Raw genomic sequence first — 17,017 nt, 5'->3', positions numbered from 1 at the left:
GAGATACACTGAATTCCTATCATTAATAATAATAAGTAAAAAAAATTTGAGTAGAGTAAATCTAATTCGGATAATTTCTACCGTAATATTTAGACTTATTTTGTTCGGCATTAGCGAAAATTCGTAAACACATTAGTATTATATATATTAGAAATTTTGTGAATGGAATTACGCCGACTAAGCAACACCCTGCACTCAATTTTTTAGGTCAACCTCATATGTTTCCATATATCAAAAGCGGTTTCCCCCATGCCATAATAATAATAACTCCCATAATGCAAATGAGGTAATTAAACGCTAGCGAAAATGCCTTCACTTATTATTATACAAATGTGATATGTATATTAAATAAAAGTTAATAAAAAATAAAAACGAAAAGCATAAAAACACAGTCACCTGTTTTAAGAGTTTTGTACGTGATTTCCGAGTAATTGCGGTAAACTTTGCATCTACTCTTTAGTCATTATATTCGCTATTTGTCATTGTAAGCACAGCAAAGTATTGATATCGTATCGTATTATCACAATACTACTATGTTTGGAATATTTTTATATATTCACTAATAATTATTCTATCCAACAATAATGCCGACACTCGAGTTGAGTGTTCGGAAATTGCCGGTAAACTGAAAAAGCAAACAATCAAAGTTCTCACATATGTATGTATGTAATTGTGTACGTCAGTGTCCATATGTTTGTATAGTGTGTTTCATAAGTAAATTGCATACCCCACAGAGCTGACAGTGGATAATGAGTGTATTTATGCATACATACTTACATACAGATATAGCTATATACTATAGATTTTGTGCAAAGGCGATTCGATTGTCAACGCAGCGATGTGAAATATTGGATCACCATCAAAGTTATTTATGGCAACAATAAATGTAACAGATGAGGCTTAACAGCAAAATCATTTAAGAGGTAATGTCCAAGTACAAACATCAAATGCTGCAGCTCATCTGCTAGACGAATTACATACGTGTATGTATATGTGTATGTAAACACATTCACCAGCTGTTAAAGCACTGATAAATAATTAGCATCCGTTTGGCAATGACGACGCCCGCATACAGCATCCACACTCACACATTCACACGCTCACACTGATTGTGATACACATACACATTTTTGGAGCTGTTGGCTTTGTTTTGCAAATAAAAGGGGGCGGAAATCCAAATTATAATCCGTATCAGCAGCCGCCAAACAAGATCACTTTTGAATCTTTTGTTAGTGCAAACAATAAATCGCAACTTAAAAAAATGCGCGTTTGATACAAATGCGAACACAACAACAATTTGCAATAGCTGAGCATCTTTATTTATGTACACAGCTGAGCACACACACGATCACAGCACTTCAGATTCTACAATTACTTTGAAAGCAACTTCTTTGCATTGTATTATGATTCAATGGCATTTTTATAAATAATTATATAAACACTTCAATATATAGCGGATCTTGAAAACCACAAAATATATATCTTTACCGTGAACGCACCGGGTAGTATTGAAGGGAAGGACCATCGATGGCACTGTATATCGATGCATCGATGTTTTTTGAATTTATTAAAATATCGATTTATTTATGGCAAACATCGATTTGTTTTTTTTTTCATACAAATATTAAAGTGCATTTAATATTGACTACATGAATATGAAATAATTGTTTTGCATAAATTTTATGAGCTATTTTATGTAACAAAAGTATTTCTTAAATATCCATTTTAACGCAAAGAGATATACCAAAATACACCGATAATTGCCTCTTGGCAAGTATATTAGTATATTTTTACAAAGCGTATAAAAGGCGCCTATTTTTAAATACAATTTTATTTTCGAGCTTTTTTAACAAACCTACACCCCGTCTAAAGCATTTATTTCTTACTAACTGTCAATAAGTGTCTTTAGAAATTGTATTTATTTTTAAAACTATCAATGTTTGGTATGAGACACAACAAAAATAGAAATGTAGACGTCATGTATAACATTAACTGATACTAACGTCTGAAATTAACAGCGATCAATAGTTGAATAGACAAAAGTGGTTCCGTAGCGAAACTTTATTACAGTGGCGTCATAAATAACTGTGCACATAGGTCAAAGCTTGACTTAAAAAACCTTTCTTTTATAGTTTGCCAAAGATTTAAATTTTTTTAAGTATTATTATATTTTGCGATTATTAGTTGTTTATGGCTACTTAAGTGGTTTAAAAATGATTCATGAACTTTTAGATTCACACGAACGAACGTTACAATTTAAATACAAGCTTAAACCAAGAAAGTATACCTATGTAAAAGTTAAGGTAAGCCTTTCTAGTGAACATAATTAGTTGGGAGACAATTTCTTAGTATTCAATGACATTATGAAGCGTAATATACTCTTGTGCTTTTCCTGAATATAATTAAGAGACCAAGGCCACATGCATCGCAGTATGGGCCATGTGGGCTTAAAAGAATGCAAAAGACAGCAACAAATGACAATTGACGTTGTCGGTGATTAGCAATAAGCGTCGTCTACCCTAAATAGAATTGAAGCCCACTTGCAGTGCTGCGTCAATTGCAATGGGGGGTAACACTCTACAGCAGTTATGCCGATGTCAGTTTGCATTTCATATGGGCGCCCAATGAAGTGCAGCTAATTGAAAAGTGTCATATGCATTTCACATAAGCTACGGTCACAAGAGCACAAAGCAAGAGGTATTAGTTGCATCTTCATATGCAAACTTAGTTAAAGTTCTACGGCCAGGCAAACAATTCGCTTTACTAAGTTAAACGTTGGCACCTTCCTACAGGTATTAGTAATTTCCAACAAGATATGCTATGAAAAGCTTTAAGAGCTATCTTGCAAGTTATCCTCGAAAGAATTGGGTGTGGTGTGGTATACTTAATTTATTTTGGTAGTTGAAGAAAGTTCGTAGCTATCTTACTTATAAGGCATTTTAAAGAAAATTTATCAACTTTTATATCTTATAAATAAATAAATCGTAGTTGTTGTGCAAATATTATCAGTCTAGCTATTTGGCACCTTTTAATATCTAATATCTCTTTTTATCAGAAACCCATTATTACTATCTAAAGTTTAGTCATTTCCTTATCAAATATTCGTAGCCTTACTCATGGGCATTGCACGAATGTCGAGAATAATGAGTTTAACCGTGACACCAAAGGAGTATGGAAAATCAATAGCGAGTTAACAATGCTGGAGTAGAAGGTCCTTGATGTGTTCGCATACAATACATGAATATGTGATTGTGTTTATGGGTGTGTGTGTGTAGACAATATTTGTAGGCCTACCCGATAACTCCGAAACGTCTAGGCAACTGGAGCGACTCTTGGTCTTTTGGAGCAAGCGCTGCAAGGGCGCCTGGCGTTGTGGACTGCCGGACTGGCCATTGTTGATGATATCGCTGCCACTGCCCCACTCGGCATCGATGGCCTTGGAGGCGCTGCGCTTGAAATGCTCCAGAAAGTGATCGATTTGCTTTTCTATAGAACTCGAGGGTGAGCTTTCCATTTTCACATGCACATTTTGAGAATCACTTCAAAATCTCAAATTTATCTTTCATTTAGATTCCCATAAGGTTGGATTTTCACACTATTATTATTTTTATATGCATATATATTCTTGCGTGTTACTGTTGGCGTTTTTCTCTGATTTAGGCACGCACAAAACAAAATTCACACAATTTTTTTTTATCTCTACACTATTTTTTTTGGAAGTTGCACATTTTCTGGTGAGATGACTCAACCTTAACCGTCCTTCCGCGTCGCTCAGCAAGGACTGAGAGCACAACGGAGGTTGCTGCTGCCACTGTAACTGTTCAACTGAGCGTACAGCGTTTACGGGTGGTGCTAACGCTTATATGATTCCAAAATGAGAGCGCGACCATGACGCCACAACGGCTGCCAAAGAGAGAGAGCCGGCAATTTGATTCGCTCTTCTTTCGCTGCTCTCTGTTGCTTTCCCACAAGCAAGCTTTGTTCGCACGTGCTGTTTTGTAAATTGAAGCAGTGACATGCGCAGTGTCGTATTACTTACAGGTTAATATACATATGCACAGTCGTTATTAGATGCAGATTCAAACACATATTTGGCAAAAACAGCTGTGCACTAATTCAAAGCTGGCGACTTCACCACAGTCGTGAAATATACAATACCAAAGTTCACCACAGCTTCAGATGTCGATATTTCGACAAAAGATGGCGCCAGCAATTTAGCTTACTTGTTACGATAGATTTGTGATTCTGAAAACGTCTTCCTTAAAAAGTAATTATAAAATTCTAAATAGTTCTGAAAGATTAATCTAGAGAAATTATAAAATAATGCCACCACATTATGCAAGTTATAACCACCACATTCAAAAATATAAAATCCTTTGAAATTGTATTAAAAAGACGACTTTATTAAATTTAGCATAGCTCATTGAACTTTTTTACAACAATATATCAAGTACAATACATACATACAAATATATATATTTTAAAAAATTTACATTTTCTTCTTTTTATTTCCTCCAACGGGAAGATCTATTAGCATATATCCTGCATGCATCGTTATTCCATGTATATCATTGTTATTCTCAATCAAAAGGCATATCATTTTATATATTTTATCATAAAAATTTGCAATATAATCTATCACAATATGAGAATTTCAGGTGTTGCATTGCTCGCTTCTGATCTAGATTGTGTTGTTGAGTTCCTCAAGCGGAAGCAATCCTGATTCTAAAAATTTTGATACCGGTAATTATAAACTCTCGTTAATTATCAAACTTGTAATTTTTTTGTTGAAAACTTTTCATTTTGCGTGTTTTTCTTTTAAAGTTGTACTTAAAGACTTAAGATATTAGATACATTGTACATATAAAAATATATATTATGAATTATTGTGTATAAAAAAATTGCATGTTACGGACGGACAACAGCTTAAAAAAATAAACATAAACGTATTAAAATGCTGAATCTGTGTTTAAAATACATGCAAACTATTTTATTACAATTCTTAGTCTAACTGTTTAACTTTACATTTAAGGCCTAAATATAGGCATATAATTATGTATAATTAGATGGTATTTTGTTTAAGGCGCGTGCAATTCTTATTTGTTTGTGCGTGATTGTATGCTGCTTTTTTGGGGGCTGCCGTTGTCAAGGGATCTCAGTTCTTATGAATCAGCCTCATATTATTTGATGTGTTGAACGTATAATTAATGAATTAATTATATTGTTTCTTATCCTAGGGACACTATGTTAAGTTACAAAAATACATTCTTCTCCCGATATTTTCAATTCCTTATTGAGCTTAAATTTTAAATACAATTTGTATTGCTTTCTGTTAGCCACAAAATAGACACAGATTATAATTAAATTAGCATTCTTTTACCGCACATGCATGCACCAAAAGAAAACTAGCAAGATTATTAGTGAAACATTCAGTCTAACAAAATACTTGTACAGATTAATAATCGTTTTGAATTTTCGAGAAATATATTCGATTTTGTGGGTGGGTTTAACATCTGTGATCACCAACAAGAATTGTTGTCGTAGTTCAATAGAAACATAGCCAATTCTTGCGTGTGACCTCAAATGCATGCCTTCTACATGTGATATGTAAAATGTGTTAAGCTCTAATTTCTTGCACTTGGCATCTATTCTATCAACTAAACATAAAGACGCGCTGCCCAAATCATCTATACAATAGCCAGAAAAAGGGAAGGAAGGCACGTTTCAATTACCACTTCCCATTTCCAGCTAACGCAGTAATCGAGGCAGCGCATTAGCAATAAATTTAACTAAATCTTGACGAAATTAAAGTAAATGATAAGCGCACACAACAGTTTCGGATGGGCCCCGAGGCACGTTTCAAACGTGCCGTCAAAACTGAATGTTGTATGCCCAATCGTTGGGGAGGTTTACTAACAACTACTGCAACATAAACAACGAAAATTCGACTAATCTTGTGGCAAACTGGCCACCAAAAGAATTGTGTGTGTGTGTGTGTTTTCCTCATATGTAGGTGCGTTTCACTTTTGTTAGCGTTGACGTTTTACAAGGCAGCTCTTTTTCCAAGTGCTCTGTGGAGTTCTTGCACTCGTGACTGCGATCTTTTTCAAGATCCAGATTTGGAGTTTTCTGCGTCGTCGTGTACGGATTCGAGTTAATCAATAAATTAATGTCCTTGCCGCTGTTTTGATGCTTGAATTGTCTGTAAGCATAAATGTTAATTAGATTCAACGTATGTTTTAATATTTTTTTTTCATTTCTTATTGTTAATAAGTATTCTGTATTCAAAAAGTAAATAAATAATTAAGTACTTACGTTGGTTTACCAAAGTGATTGTGATGGCTGGCATCTAGACGACTTTGTTTGCATTTCTTATTAATTTTGATGCCTGCAACAGTGCCCAAGAAGAAGGCAATCATTATCACAAACACAATGATCAATACGTTATAGCTAGACAATGTAGCCTTCTGTAGCTCATTGACAACAGCTATCGATTTCTGAGGATCTACAAAGTAAAAGAAGAAAGATTATAGATAAGAAATTGCTAAAAATCATTGATCAGCGAATAAAACTCCACTTACCATGCAGGCTAGTCATAACTTGCTCGGGGTCCACAGATGCCTGTGGTATTTTGTTCTCGTCAATGTAATCATTGAGCGCAAAGTCTACACCAACGCCCGTTGCCTGCTGATCAATGCTGGATGGTTTCTCTGCCACACTAGCATAGTGCAGCTTTTGTGAATCATCCACCTGCGAAGGCGGCATGGTTACAATCACAGGATCTGCGGCTGTTTTGGGACAAAGCGAGGCGGCTGATTTCTTAGTGGTGTTGAGACTCTGCAAATAGGTTTTGGTGCCAAACTTGTGCTGACTGGCCGCAAGATTCTTGCACTCGTGTGTTTGCAGATCCCAGGCGCAGTTCGGATCCTGCATGCTCAGACAACCGACACAGTCCATAATGAGCGAACAATGATGCAATGGCACCGTCACCAGTCTTCCATCGCTGACCACAACGAGTGTGTTCTTCTTTGACGAGATGACCATTTCACGCACTGGTGTGCCCAAGGGTAGTACCTGCATCTCGGAGATGACGACGGTGCGCAGGCGATCTGTGTTGTTTGGATGCGATGTGATGACATTGATGAACTTGGTCACCTTGCCATCGTCGGTGCCACTGTAGATCACATCGTAGTGCTTGCCATTCAACGCCTGCACTTGGGCATCCACGGCAATGGCCGTGAGACGATGCATCAGAGTCACTTTCGTCAGTAGTGGGCGATTGTGCACGGCGGGCACAGCGCTCTCCATCAATGGATGGTTCTTGATAAAGTTAACCGAAATGCTTGCCAGTGTACGCGAGTCATCCACACACTGGCCGGGACGTGGCTTCGGCACCTGCGTCTGCTCCACGGGCAGCCAATGCGACTGTGAATCCTTTTGTGATTTGAAATCGCCGTCAAAGGCAGCCAAGATGTCGTCAACGCGATAGGCACACACAGCCGAGCCAGGAATGGCATTCACTGAGGTGGTAAACACAGCATAGACCATCGCCTGACCATTGATCTCTACAACCGGACTTATAGCCTCTGCAAAGTACAGATAATTAGATTAGTTAATGGCATTAGTCTTCATTTAAGTTTACTTACGTATCTCGTCGAAATAGAAGGGAAAGTCGCCAGGCATCGAGCAGTTGAGTCGCGCCTTGAGGAACGATGTCCAGCTCTTGCCATGATTGTAGGGACCACCACGATCGTTCTTGCAGACGCGTCCGACCCGCGAGTAGACCGCTTTGCCAAAGTTCATGTACTCCATCGACAGTTCACGGAAGAAGAAGAAAACGTAGCCGTTGCGCTCAAAGGCGCCCACAAAGTCTGGCTGATTGAGTTGCTTGAGATCATATTGTTCGGTGCGCAGATTTTCGCGATAGATCAAAGGATCACCGCCAGAGAAATCGGCCACAGTGGCACTATACAAATGGCCATCGGCAAAGGCGTATGTGCTGTTATGAGCAGGACTATAGGGACATAGACCCTGGGCCTCCACATCACGTGTGATCTCGTAACGCATACTTCCGGCGCCAGCTCCATCCGGTGTCTGTTCAACGGGCGTGTAATGACGACAACGGGGTTTGTAAGAATTGGTGCCGCAGAGCAGTATCTGACCATCGCTGAGAGGAGCATAGACACGCATATAATTGTGGCAATCCCACTCGTGTTTGCCCTTCAGCATGCACAGCTCGCGATCGGCGCCGGAGCTGTTCCACACCAGTCGACTGTTCTCCTTCAGTCCCATCATGCTGATGTTGTAGATGACGTCCCTGCAAAGGAGGAGAGAGATAGAGCAAAGACGATATAATCGAATTATTCACTTAATTGCCAAAGCTGTTGTTGGCGTGTGCTGCCTGCTAATGAAGCAAATTGCCAGCGAAGCCAAAATAAACAAGTAGGAAAGCAAAGGTCGACTATAAGATACTCGACTGAGAGATACCCTGTACCTACTTTTATATGATACACACAACAAAAATATAATGTTTGACTATTCGAAAACTATTGAGATAGTTTAAAGTAATGTTTTTGTTTTTAAGGTTTACTCTCAAAGTAAAAATACCCTTTTTTTGGCTTGCAGATATAATAAATGAGCCCCAAAGAGGGTAAAAAAGTGAGAGGGAGGCATAAAGGAAGAGGGCGAGCAAAAGAGAGCAAGCCAGCGAACTGTTTGTCAAGGTTGTTTTACGTTTTCGCAAGTAATTAGAACCCAAGTAATTACGTATGCAATTGCGTTTTTTTATTTCTAATTATCATTTATGCTCATGTCGTTGCCACTTTATGGCGATACTTTGACAAAATAACAAGCAAATAACATGAATAAAATTATTGCGTTCCTTTGTTCCATCCATCATAATCAAATTCAACTACTCGTTACTATATATCTAAATTATTATTTCTTGCGACTATACAAGTTTTTAACCTCGACAACGAATCTATTAATCTCGCATTTTAAGACAAGGAAACACATATAATTAAGGCGTAACTTTTGATTAAATAAATTATAAAATTTAATTGAATGTTTTTGGGCAGCTATTTTTACTAAGCTTTTATTTTATAATAATCCTTAATGACGATGATGTGCTAATGATTTATCCTAAGTAATTATGATGATTTTTTTTTTTATTAATAAAAATTAATTAAAAGTATTTTATTTGGTTGTAGTTCTATGTATTTATATTGTAGCTTTTTCCTAACTGGAAACGCCGATGACAATTATATATCCTGAGTACTTATGATGCATGAATTTCTTTGTTACTAATAGTGATGATTATTTGCTTATGCTCGTTCATGCACTTATCATCGCCTGTCGGAATTCTAGTGAATGCCAAGGAAAATAATATAAACATAAACAAGTTTGAAGTCTAAAGAATTATGGATGACTATGAAATACCCGGCATTGCATAAAATACGAGCTATGCTAATTTGATTTCAAATTTCATAGCTGTTTCTCTCATATGTCGCTCTACTTTTAAATGGGCTTAGACGAACAAATCTGTTTGTGACTTAACAGGTATATTGATAAGAGATGTTGCTCAGACTTTTGCACACATTATCACCACCTCGATCGAGGCGCATATCAAGTTTGGTAGTAGGGTTCTGGAAATAATGTTTCCAGGAAATTGAATGAGAAATGCCAGATTTGCACTTGCCCAGCCAGTTTCTATATATTATTTGCACGAAAAGTTAACAACAACCCAGCACAACAGCGTAATTTCAATGGCGCGTTAATTGTTCCACGGAATCGAATATGGTTGTTGAGATTTATTTGTTGTTGTTGTTTTTTGCTTTATAAATATTTAATTTAGCCCGTGCCAAAAAGCACATTCAAGACAATACAATGTTTTATGCATGCAACTCAGGTTGCGCTAGAGAGGAATTCTCGAATACATTGTGAATGATTGAAAATGGCAATCGAATCGAATCGAATCGAATAAGGAACTCGCTACTTACTTGGCACCCACGAGAACACTCTCATCATCGTGATCCAAAATCTTATAATAGTCCGTGGTGTTGCCAAAGAAACTGGCAATCACTTTGTCTGGCTCTGCAATTTAAATGAGAATGGAATATTTTAATTATTGAATGCGTAGACACAAAATCTTTGCAAATTGTTATTGTTAGGCGTTTTTAACTCTCTGCCAAATATCATAAATTTTGTTTTGCTGATTCATCAATTGTGTTAAATAAAATATGTATTTAGTTTAGAGATTAGTTTAGATCATTTTAAATGCGATCAATAATTACTTTTCAAATATCTATCGACTGTGTTTTATTTACTTAAGAAAATTGCTCGTTTAAAGGCAGATTATGACATTTCCAAATGACTTGAAATTTGCATTTAACTGAGTTTAAGCAATTAAAATTATACGGAATTCAAGTTTAATTTTCAGCAACGTTTAAGCTTAAATAGTCGCAGAATGGCTTGAGCTGACATTGAATTTGTTTTATATAAGTCAAAGCTACTACTGCACAACACATCGTGGACAGCTGCGCTTGAAATTTTCCACCCATTATTGTGAGTATTCGGAGCAATTAGTGGGGGCCATAATTTGGCCCATTTTGTTGAGTTGTGTTGCTTCAGAGGAAACGCTAATTTGTTGCAAGCATGGCGAAAAATTGGGCGAGCGATAGTCAAGCGATTGCTTAGCTTGCCTCAACGCTGGACCAACTCACGATGATAAAGCAGCAAAACAAAAAAGGAGGGAGAGAAAAAAGAGCTAGGCCAACAAGTGGCACAACATAATCGGTAGTAAACAACAAAATCAACATCAGTAATAACAATAACAATAACAATATTTATTGTGGGCGTCTTGGAACTTACTCGTTTGTAAATCGGGTCGCACATCGGGCATCCAAGCTTCGATTGTGACAACGAGGAGGCATAGATAGAACGCGATGAAGGCATTGAACATCGTCAGTTGACGTATTCTTCTCCGGTCAGTAATTAGCATGGTTGCTGTTCTGTGTTGCACTTGTCGTGTTGCTGTTGCAGTTGTTGTTGCACTATGATCGCTGAAGGTCTCTTCGTTGAGTTTTCAGTTGACGTGTGTTCTTCTAGCTGCAGACTTAAAGTATTTTCAATTGACGTAGCGCACTTGAAAACTGTTGAGCCAGGCTCTTTTCTTTATTTTTCGTTTTGTATGTGTTTTCAGTGTTCTGATGATTCAGCAACGTTTGGTGTTGCAGCTGCTCTTATTGTTGTTGTGGCTGTTGTTGTTGTTGGTCTCGCACTCACAGACTGAGTGGCTGGTGGTGGTGCCAATGGGGCTAGGCTGGGCTAGTCTGGCCTGACTGGTTTTAATCACTGCCGTCCGTTTGTCATACTGATTGCTGCCATTCTCGAGCCCGTTGCTGCCTCGGCTGCTGCACAGTCACTGGCATTACATTTATCTTCAATTGTTGCTGCACATATAATAATAATTTCCACTGGGTTTATTTGTTTGCTTTTCTCAATGCTATTAGTTGATGTGCTCAAATCAAAACGCAAAACCTGCAATGAGATGAAGAACAAGATTCCTTCGTTGTTACACGCTATATACACACATACATACAAATATTGTACTATAACTATAAAGAACAATTAGATTATTCGTGTGGAATACTCGTTAATTTCGCAGCATTCCTAGGCAGCAAATGAGACATTTTTTCCCTCTAAATATAGAACACTTTAATTTCCATAATTACTTAGTTAAAACTGCTTTCTGCACGTCATATTCACAGTATTGTTTTTGGTTTGAAGAGGTCACGGCAAGGGACAATTTTGAATATTATTTGCCGGGCCCAAAGCAGGTAACATTTGTGGCAATTAAATGGTCTTTCAGCAAGGTCAAGCTCTTAAGCTGCGGTAATTTACTTGTAATTCTCTTTAAACACGAGATGTTCATTCCTTCCCAGCCAATTATTTTGAATTCATTTTTGCACTGAACATCAATAAAAAAAAATAAATAAATACTAATTTCGAAAATATGCTGAATTATATATTTTCGAAACGGAAGTGATTTTTGGTAGTCCAAAGTTCCGTAGAATATGCTGACACTAAAGCAACAAAAATAACGCGGAATTATTGAAGAAAGTCTTGCAAGTATTACATGTAGTAATAATAATGTATAATCCAAGACAACGCATTTCCTCTACACTTGATAATTATTTCTTTTGCATTCGTTGCGCTTCAATTTAAACATAAAATTTCGCTTTTTTTGTTGTTACATATCATTATAGTATTATTACCGAATTGACACGGCCAAATTTCACTTGTGTAACAATAAAACTTGTTTTGGGCTTTTGTTTTTTTGTTGGTTTGCGAATTCTTCACACACTTTTCACACTTTCTTTGGTAACGCTGTTGAAAACAGAATGCGAAAAACAGACGCAGACAGAGAGCGATCCGCACGTTCAGCCGACTCGTCGTGTACTGACTTCGAGTCTCGTAAACACAACAAAAGTGCCAATCGAGCAAAACGACAAACGGCAAGCATAAAACAGAAACTACGACAACGGCAGCAACAACAACAACAATAGCGTTGACACCCACACTCACTTAGCAGGGTTTGAGAGCAGCTTACGTTGAGCACAGTTTGACCAGCACTGCACTCACTCTCTATCTCTTTTTCTCACTCTCGTTCTGCAGCCCACTTTTTGAATAGTTTGTTCTACACCGCTCTCATGCACTCACTCTGCATGTGTCACGCACCGTTTCACGAGTCCTGTGGAAGTGGTTCGGTTTTTTTTGTTATATCTTGTATCTGTATGATTCATAGTTGTAAATTTTCCCGTCATTGTTGGAAATCACGTGCGGTATTTTCCGCCAATTTCCCCGTGAGTCCTTTTGTGTTTGACTATCTAATCAGTTATGCCGCCGAACTATCAGGACGTGCTCGCCTCAAAAAGGTGTCGATCACACGTTCACACACACACACACGCACACACACACATGCATGCTCATTCACCTTACTTCCATGTGTGGGATTCAGGTTTTTTTTAATTTTACGTATGATACTCGAAGGAGGGAAATTTATGTTACAGTTTCTCACGCCTCGTCGTAGGTCATGCTTGGACAACTTTTACCTACGCGAAGACGTCGTCGACGACGACGTATGATGATCTTCAATAAATTGCTTTATTGGCCAACCGAAGGTCGCAACTTGTTGTCGTTGTTGTCTTGGTCAATGAATTTGTGTCTGCTTGGTATCGTTTTTCCAGCACTAACACCATCAAAGTGCTGCCCGGGTCAAGTGACCGTCTGACTCTCTCGACCCAAGCGACGAGTTTTGTAATGTGCACGTCAAAGTGTGGAAATTATAGGGGCTCGCAATTGGCCTTAAGAATATGTTTATGACATACGAGGGCTGTCTAAGAGCTACCACTAAAAAAACATACAAAAAACTCAAGAACAGTAGCTGGGTTATACGACTATTAATCAGCAGTTATCTCAACTACAAGCAGCAACAATCTTATTCTTATAATTAAAAACTTAAAATTTAAACATGGGACTTCCACAAATTTAAGTTCTAAATTTGGAATCTTTAACTTTTACTTGAATTTACATTTATTTTGTATATACTATGTTCTATTTATAACTAAGTTATATTTTAAAATATAATGTTAGGTCGGACAGACAGAAGACTCGTCTTTCTAGCTGATTAAGAATATATATTGACTATCTCACGATTAATTATGCTGAATAGAATGTCTAAGCTTAGCTTTCAGACCTGTTATTTATTTACCGTGGCCCAACAAACAATGTTCGATGGCTTCTTTGCTGAGCTGCCCTCGTTGTGCAGCTTGATGTAGCATGTCAGATGTGGCTGAATAAGTAATATTATCAATTTCATATATTTTCGGACTGAGCGCTCTCATGTTTCATAAGCCCCATTTAGTTCATTGCCAGGAAGTGCGTTCCGCTTTCGTGGCTTGTGGCTTCGCTTTTGGCGAACCAGTTAAATATGCTGGCTGGCTAGCTGGCTAGCTGGCTAGCTGATTGACTGGCTTTCTGTCTGTGCGCTAATTAATGATGAGCTCAAAATTCCAGTTTTGGGTTACGATCCGATCGATTGATCCAACTACCTAGTGTAGCTATCTAACTATCTATCTGGCTGATACAACTCTGACATATTTTTGACAGCTTTCACACTTTTCCAGGTTTCCTCAACTGATAAAACTGTGAAAGATCTGTGCGTCTGTTTCTGTATGAGATAAGCGAGACTTAATCAAGATAACGGCAAAATGTATGTCACGTTTGTCGTTTGTTAATGCTCACTACACTCTCAACATTTGGCCGGGAAATGCGAGCGTGCTAATAGATAATTCAGTTTCGGGCGGGAGTTAGTACGTGCTCCATATGAAATTGATTTCTGCGTATGGCCATTAGACATGCCATACATAGATACCATGTAGTTATGCCCATGCCCATACTCGAAGCTAGAAACCCGATCTCTCTGCACTACAACTATTGCAACCTGTTTGGCCAGTGGGCGTTCAGTTGGCCAATACGCAGTGGCAACAGGTGCTGCCACCTGTGAGTTTGGCTTATAAATTGGCTTTGCCAATCGCAGACTGATTGGCTGGGCGCAATTTCTGGTTCTGCCTCTAATAGCTGTACTTCTAATGCTGCATATTTTAATACCCGATGCCCAATTGGATAGAGAAGTGGCTTAAGTTGATGAAAAACACAAATATAATGAATAATAAATTGTCTTTCCTATCGATCTTTGAATGCGTAGATCGCGCAGAGTATAAACTTTGTGATTATTTTAATGGGTTCTACGCATTTCCAGTTCATTTTGGAAATCTAAAATACCAATTTTATGAAATATGAGATAAATGGTTTCGATAAATGAGTTAACGATCTCATATTAAAACAATGTGGAAAACAATTTTCTAATGGAATATAAGTTGCTTAAACCATACTAACGGGTATTTTACAATCGAGCTTTCTTTCTCTTGTTTTCAACTATTTTGTAATCATTTTGCGCGCTTTACATGATCCAATTAAGATGTTAATTAACAATTAATATTTAATAAATCAACTGATAGGGAATGTTAATGCTATTCTAAGGAATCAGACAACATTTACTCTGATTTGCCGTCACAACTTGACTTCGTTGTTTATTGTTTTCATTTTATTTTTTGTGGCTTTGCTTTTGTTTTGCGGTCTCTTATCATTTAGCTTGGTTCAATGCACTTCGTGATCGTCACTTGCTTTTTCACTTCTTATCCGTGGAAGGAATCGTCTCAAGTGCTGTTCCAACTATCGTATTACTTCCGATTTGTTTCCAACGCCTACATGATTCAAACAATCTATGTATATCTATATGTGTGTATATGTCTTTAAACCAGTTTAATCGACTGGGCAAATGCTCATTTTGTTTTCAGCGGAAGCGTAGCCGATGATTCAGAATATGTGTAACAAGAAATTGAATATATTATAGCAATAAAATGGATCTTTAATAAGCACATCGTGTATATATGGTGCGACAAGTTTTTCATTCATAAAATCCTAAATGTTTTTAGCGTGGGAGTTTTCAGTTCGAAGTTTACGAACGCATTTCAATCAAGCCTAAAAACAAAGTAAACACAAACACATACAAATACCTTTCTATGTATGTGTGAACAGTATCATTTATCACATACAACAATTAAGTGCATCTCACTTCCACTCATACACAAGCAAAGAGGTGCAGTGGAGTGGGGTTTGCTTGGGGAGCAAGGGGTATGGCTAGAGTTGTGTTTGAGGTTAAGTGGGACACACTATGCGACGTTCCACTTTGAGTTTGAGCTGCTGCCGCTTTTTTGACACTTTGACTCGATGAACGCGTTAGAAGCTTTCAATCGAGTTGTTGCTTTTTATTTATTTGTTTTCTTTTTTATTTTTTTGGGCGTTGTTGCTGCAACAGCGCTTTATACTTTATTTGAATTTGAAGTTGTGCGTTGAGTTTATTTTACCGCTATGCGTTGAAAGCATTTAGAGTTTGAAGCGAGTTTATAGAACAACGCGAATTGATTATGCTGCTAATTTATTAGATTTTTACTCACAACTTGTTTTCTGCTGCTGCCTTTTACAGTTCTTGGCCAGACACACAGACACAGGCACTATCACACTGACACTTTGGTCACCGCCTCGACGAGACGAAGCTAAGACAAGAAGAGTAGGGTGGGGGGAAACAAGTCCAAATGAATTCACCTGTAGCTGTTCTGTTGTGTAGCGCGTCGTTTAGTTTATTTTTATTATCTCTTTCACTCTTTCGTATGTATGTATGTTCGATTCGGTTGCTTAGCCTCCACTTTAGCACTTTGCTTAGCTGCTGCTTCGCCTTCGACTGTCGACTACTTGCTGCTGCTGTTTACAGCACGTTACAAACACAAACATAAACACATTCACACACACATGCTTACGCACACATACAGCCTCACACACACGCGTACGAACGTAAAATTTATGTATTTTCTTGTATTACTCGTTTTCAAGCTTATGCTTCATGTTTGGTTTGTTTATATGTGTGCTTGTGTGTGTGTGCTGTTGTATGTGCATAAATTAAAAGAGAGAAAAACACACGTCTGTACACAATAAAAACCTGTTTGTTGCTTGACTATGGGTGTGGGTAAAACGTAACGAGACGCGGCACGCGGGGGTTGTACGCTTGAGTTGGCTTGTGGTCGTAGTTTTTTTTCTTTGGATGTATTTATGGTGTAGTAAATGCAACAGCCAGCAGCCACAATATCACAGATTTAAAACACTTTTTGCCCATTTAAAATTCACAATTTGGCAAAGCTTTTATTATACACTTATGGTATGCATCTTAGTGCAGCCATTTAACTCACCAAAATTCATAAAAAATGTACAAATAATTATCAAATTAAGTGAAAAACACGAACTCCAACAAAATTATTCTTTACACTACGGCGGCCATTTTGCTTTGGCTTGTTTGGTATACGATCAGAGTGACCGCAAATGTGATGTAGAAAAATACCGA

General features: G+C 37.6%; 2 protein-coding genes and 1 long non-coding RNA gene across 8 annotated transcripts in view; 1 reads left to right on the top strand and 2 right to left on the bottom strand.

Moving 5' to 3' along the window:
• The window catches only part of LOC133842637 (guanine nucleotide exchange factor DBS), a 41,001-nt gene extending 37,487 nt beyond the window's left edge, over positions 1 to 3,514 (bottom strand). For all 5 annotated transcript variants that reach the window (XM_062275820.1, XM_062275823.1, XM_062275824.1 and 2 more), the window contains exon 1: positions 3,295 to 3,514. In XM_062275820.1, the coding sequence (XP_062131804.1) occupies positions 3,295 to 3,514 (220 nt within the window). The remainder of the gene's footprint in view (positions 1 to 3,294) is intronic.
• Positions 2,885 to 3,444, top strand: LOC133842645 (uncharacterized). The gene is made up of 2 exons (XR_009894415.1): positions 2,885 to 3,269; positions 3,317 to 3,444. It is a non-coding gene; the product is annotated as an uncharacterized LOC133842645 (long non-coding RNA).
• An 868-nt stretch (positions 3,515 to 4,382) lies between the features above and the next one.
• On the bottom strand, positions 4,383 to 17,000 carry LOC133842639 (semaphorin-1A). 2 transcript variants are annotated; one of them, XM_062275830.1, is made up of 7 exons: positions 16,866 to 17,000; positions 10,870 to 11,538; positions 9,999 to 10,092; positions 7,647 to 8,317; positions 6,582 to 7,586; positions 6,316 to 6,505; positions 4,383 to 6,202 (listed from the first exon to the last, which is right to left on the bottom strand). In XM_062275830.1, the coding sequence occupies exons 2-7, from the start codon at positions 10,997 to 10,999 to the stop codon at positions 6,004 to 6,006; spliced, it is 2,289 nt and encodes a 762-aa protein (XP_062131814.1). In that variant the 5' UTR covers positions 11,000 to 11,538; positions 16,866 to 17,000; the 3' UTR covers positions 4,383 to 6,003. The 2 variants fall into 2 exon arrangements, with proteins under 2 accessions (XP_062131814.1, XP_062131815.1); XM_062275831.1 differs by lacking the exon at positions 16,866 to 17,000 and adding an exon at positions 12,276 to 12,430.
• Between the last annotated feature and the right edge of the window lie 17 nt (positions 17,001 to 17,017).

This window comes from Drosophila sulfurigaster, chromosome 3 (assembly GCF_023558435.1).
Source record: "Drosophila sulfurigaster albostrigata strain 15112-1811.04 chromosome 3, ASM2355843v2, whole genome shotgun sequence".
NCBI lineage: Eukaryota > Metazoa > Arthropoda > Insecta > Diptera > Drosophilidae > Drosophila > Drosophila sulfurigaster.
The sequence above is the reverse complement of the archived record's forward strand: the minus strand, read 5'-3'. Positions and strand labels throughout refer to the sequence as shown.

Bases quoted from the DNA above. Each gene is read 5' to 3' on its own strand.
- LOC133842639 (XM_062275830.1), bottom strand. From the start codon at position 10,999: ATGCTAATTACTGACCGGAGAAGAATACGTCAACTGACGATGTTCAAT. The intron at 10,093-10,869 runs GTAAGTTCCAAG...TTTAAATTGCAG, and splicing joins GCGACCCGATTTACAAACGA to AGCCAGACAAAGTGATTGCC. The intron at 6,506-6,581 runs GTAAGTGGAGTT...TTTACTTTGTAG, and splicing joins AGTTATGACTAGCCTGCATG to ATCCTCAGAAATCGATAGCT.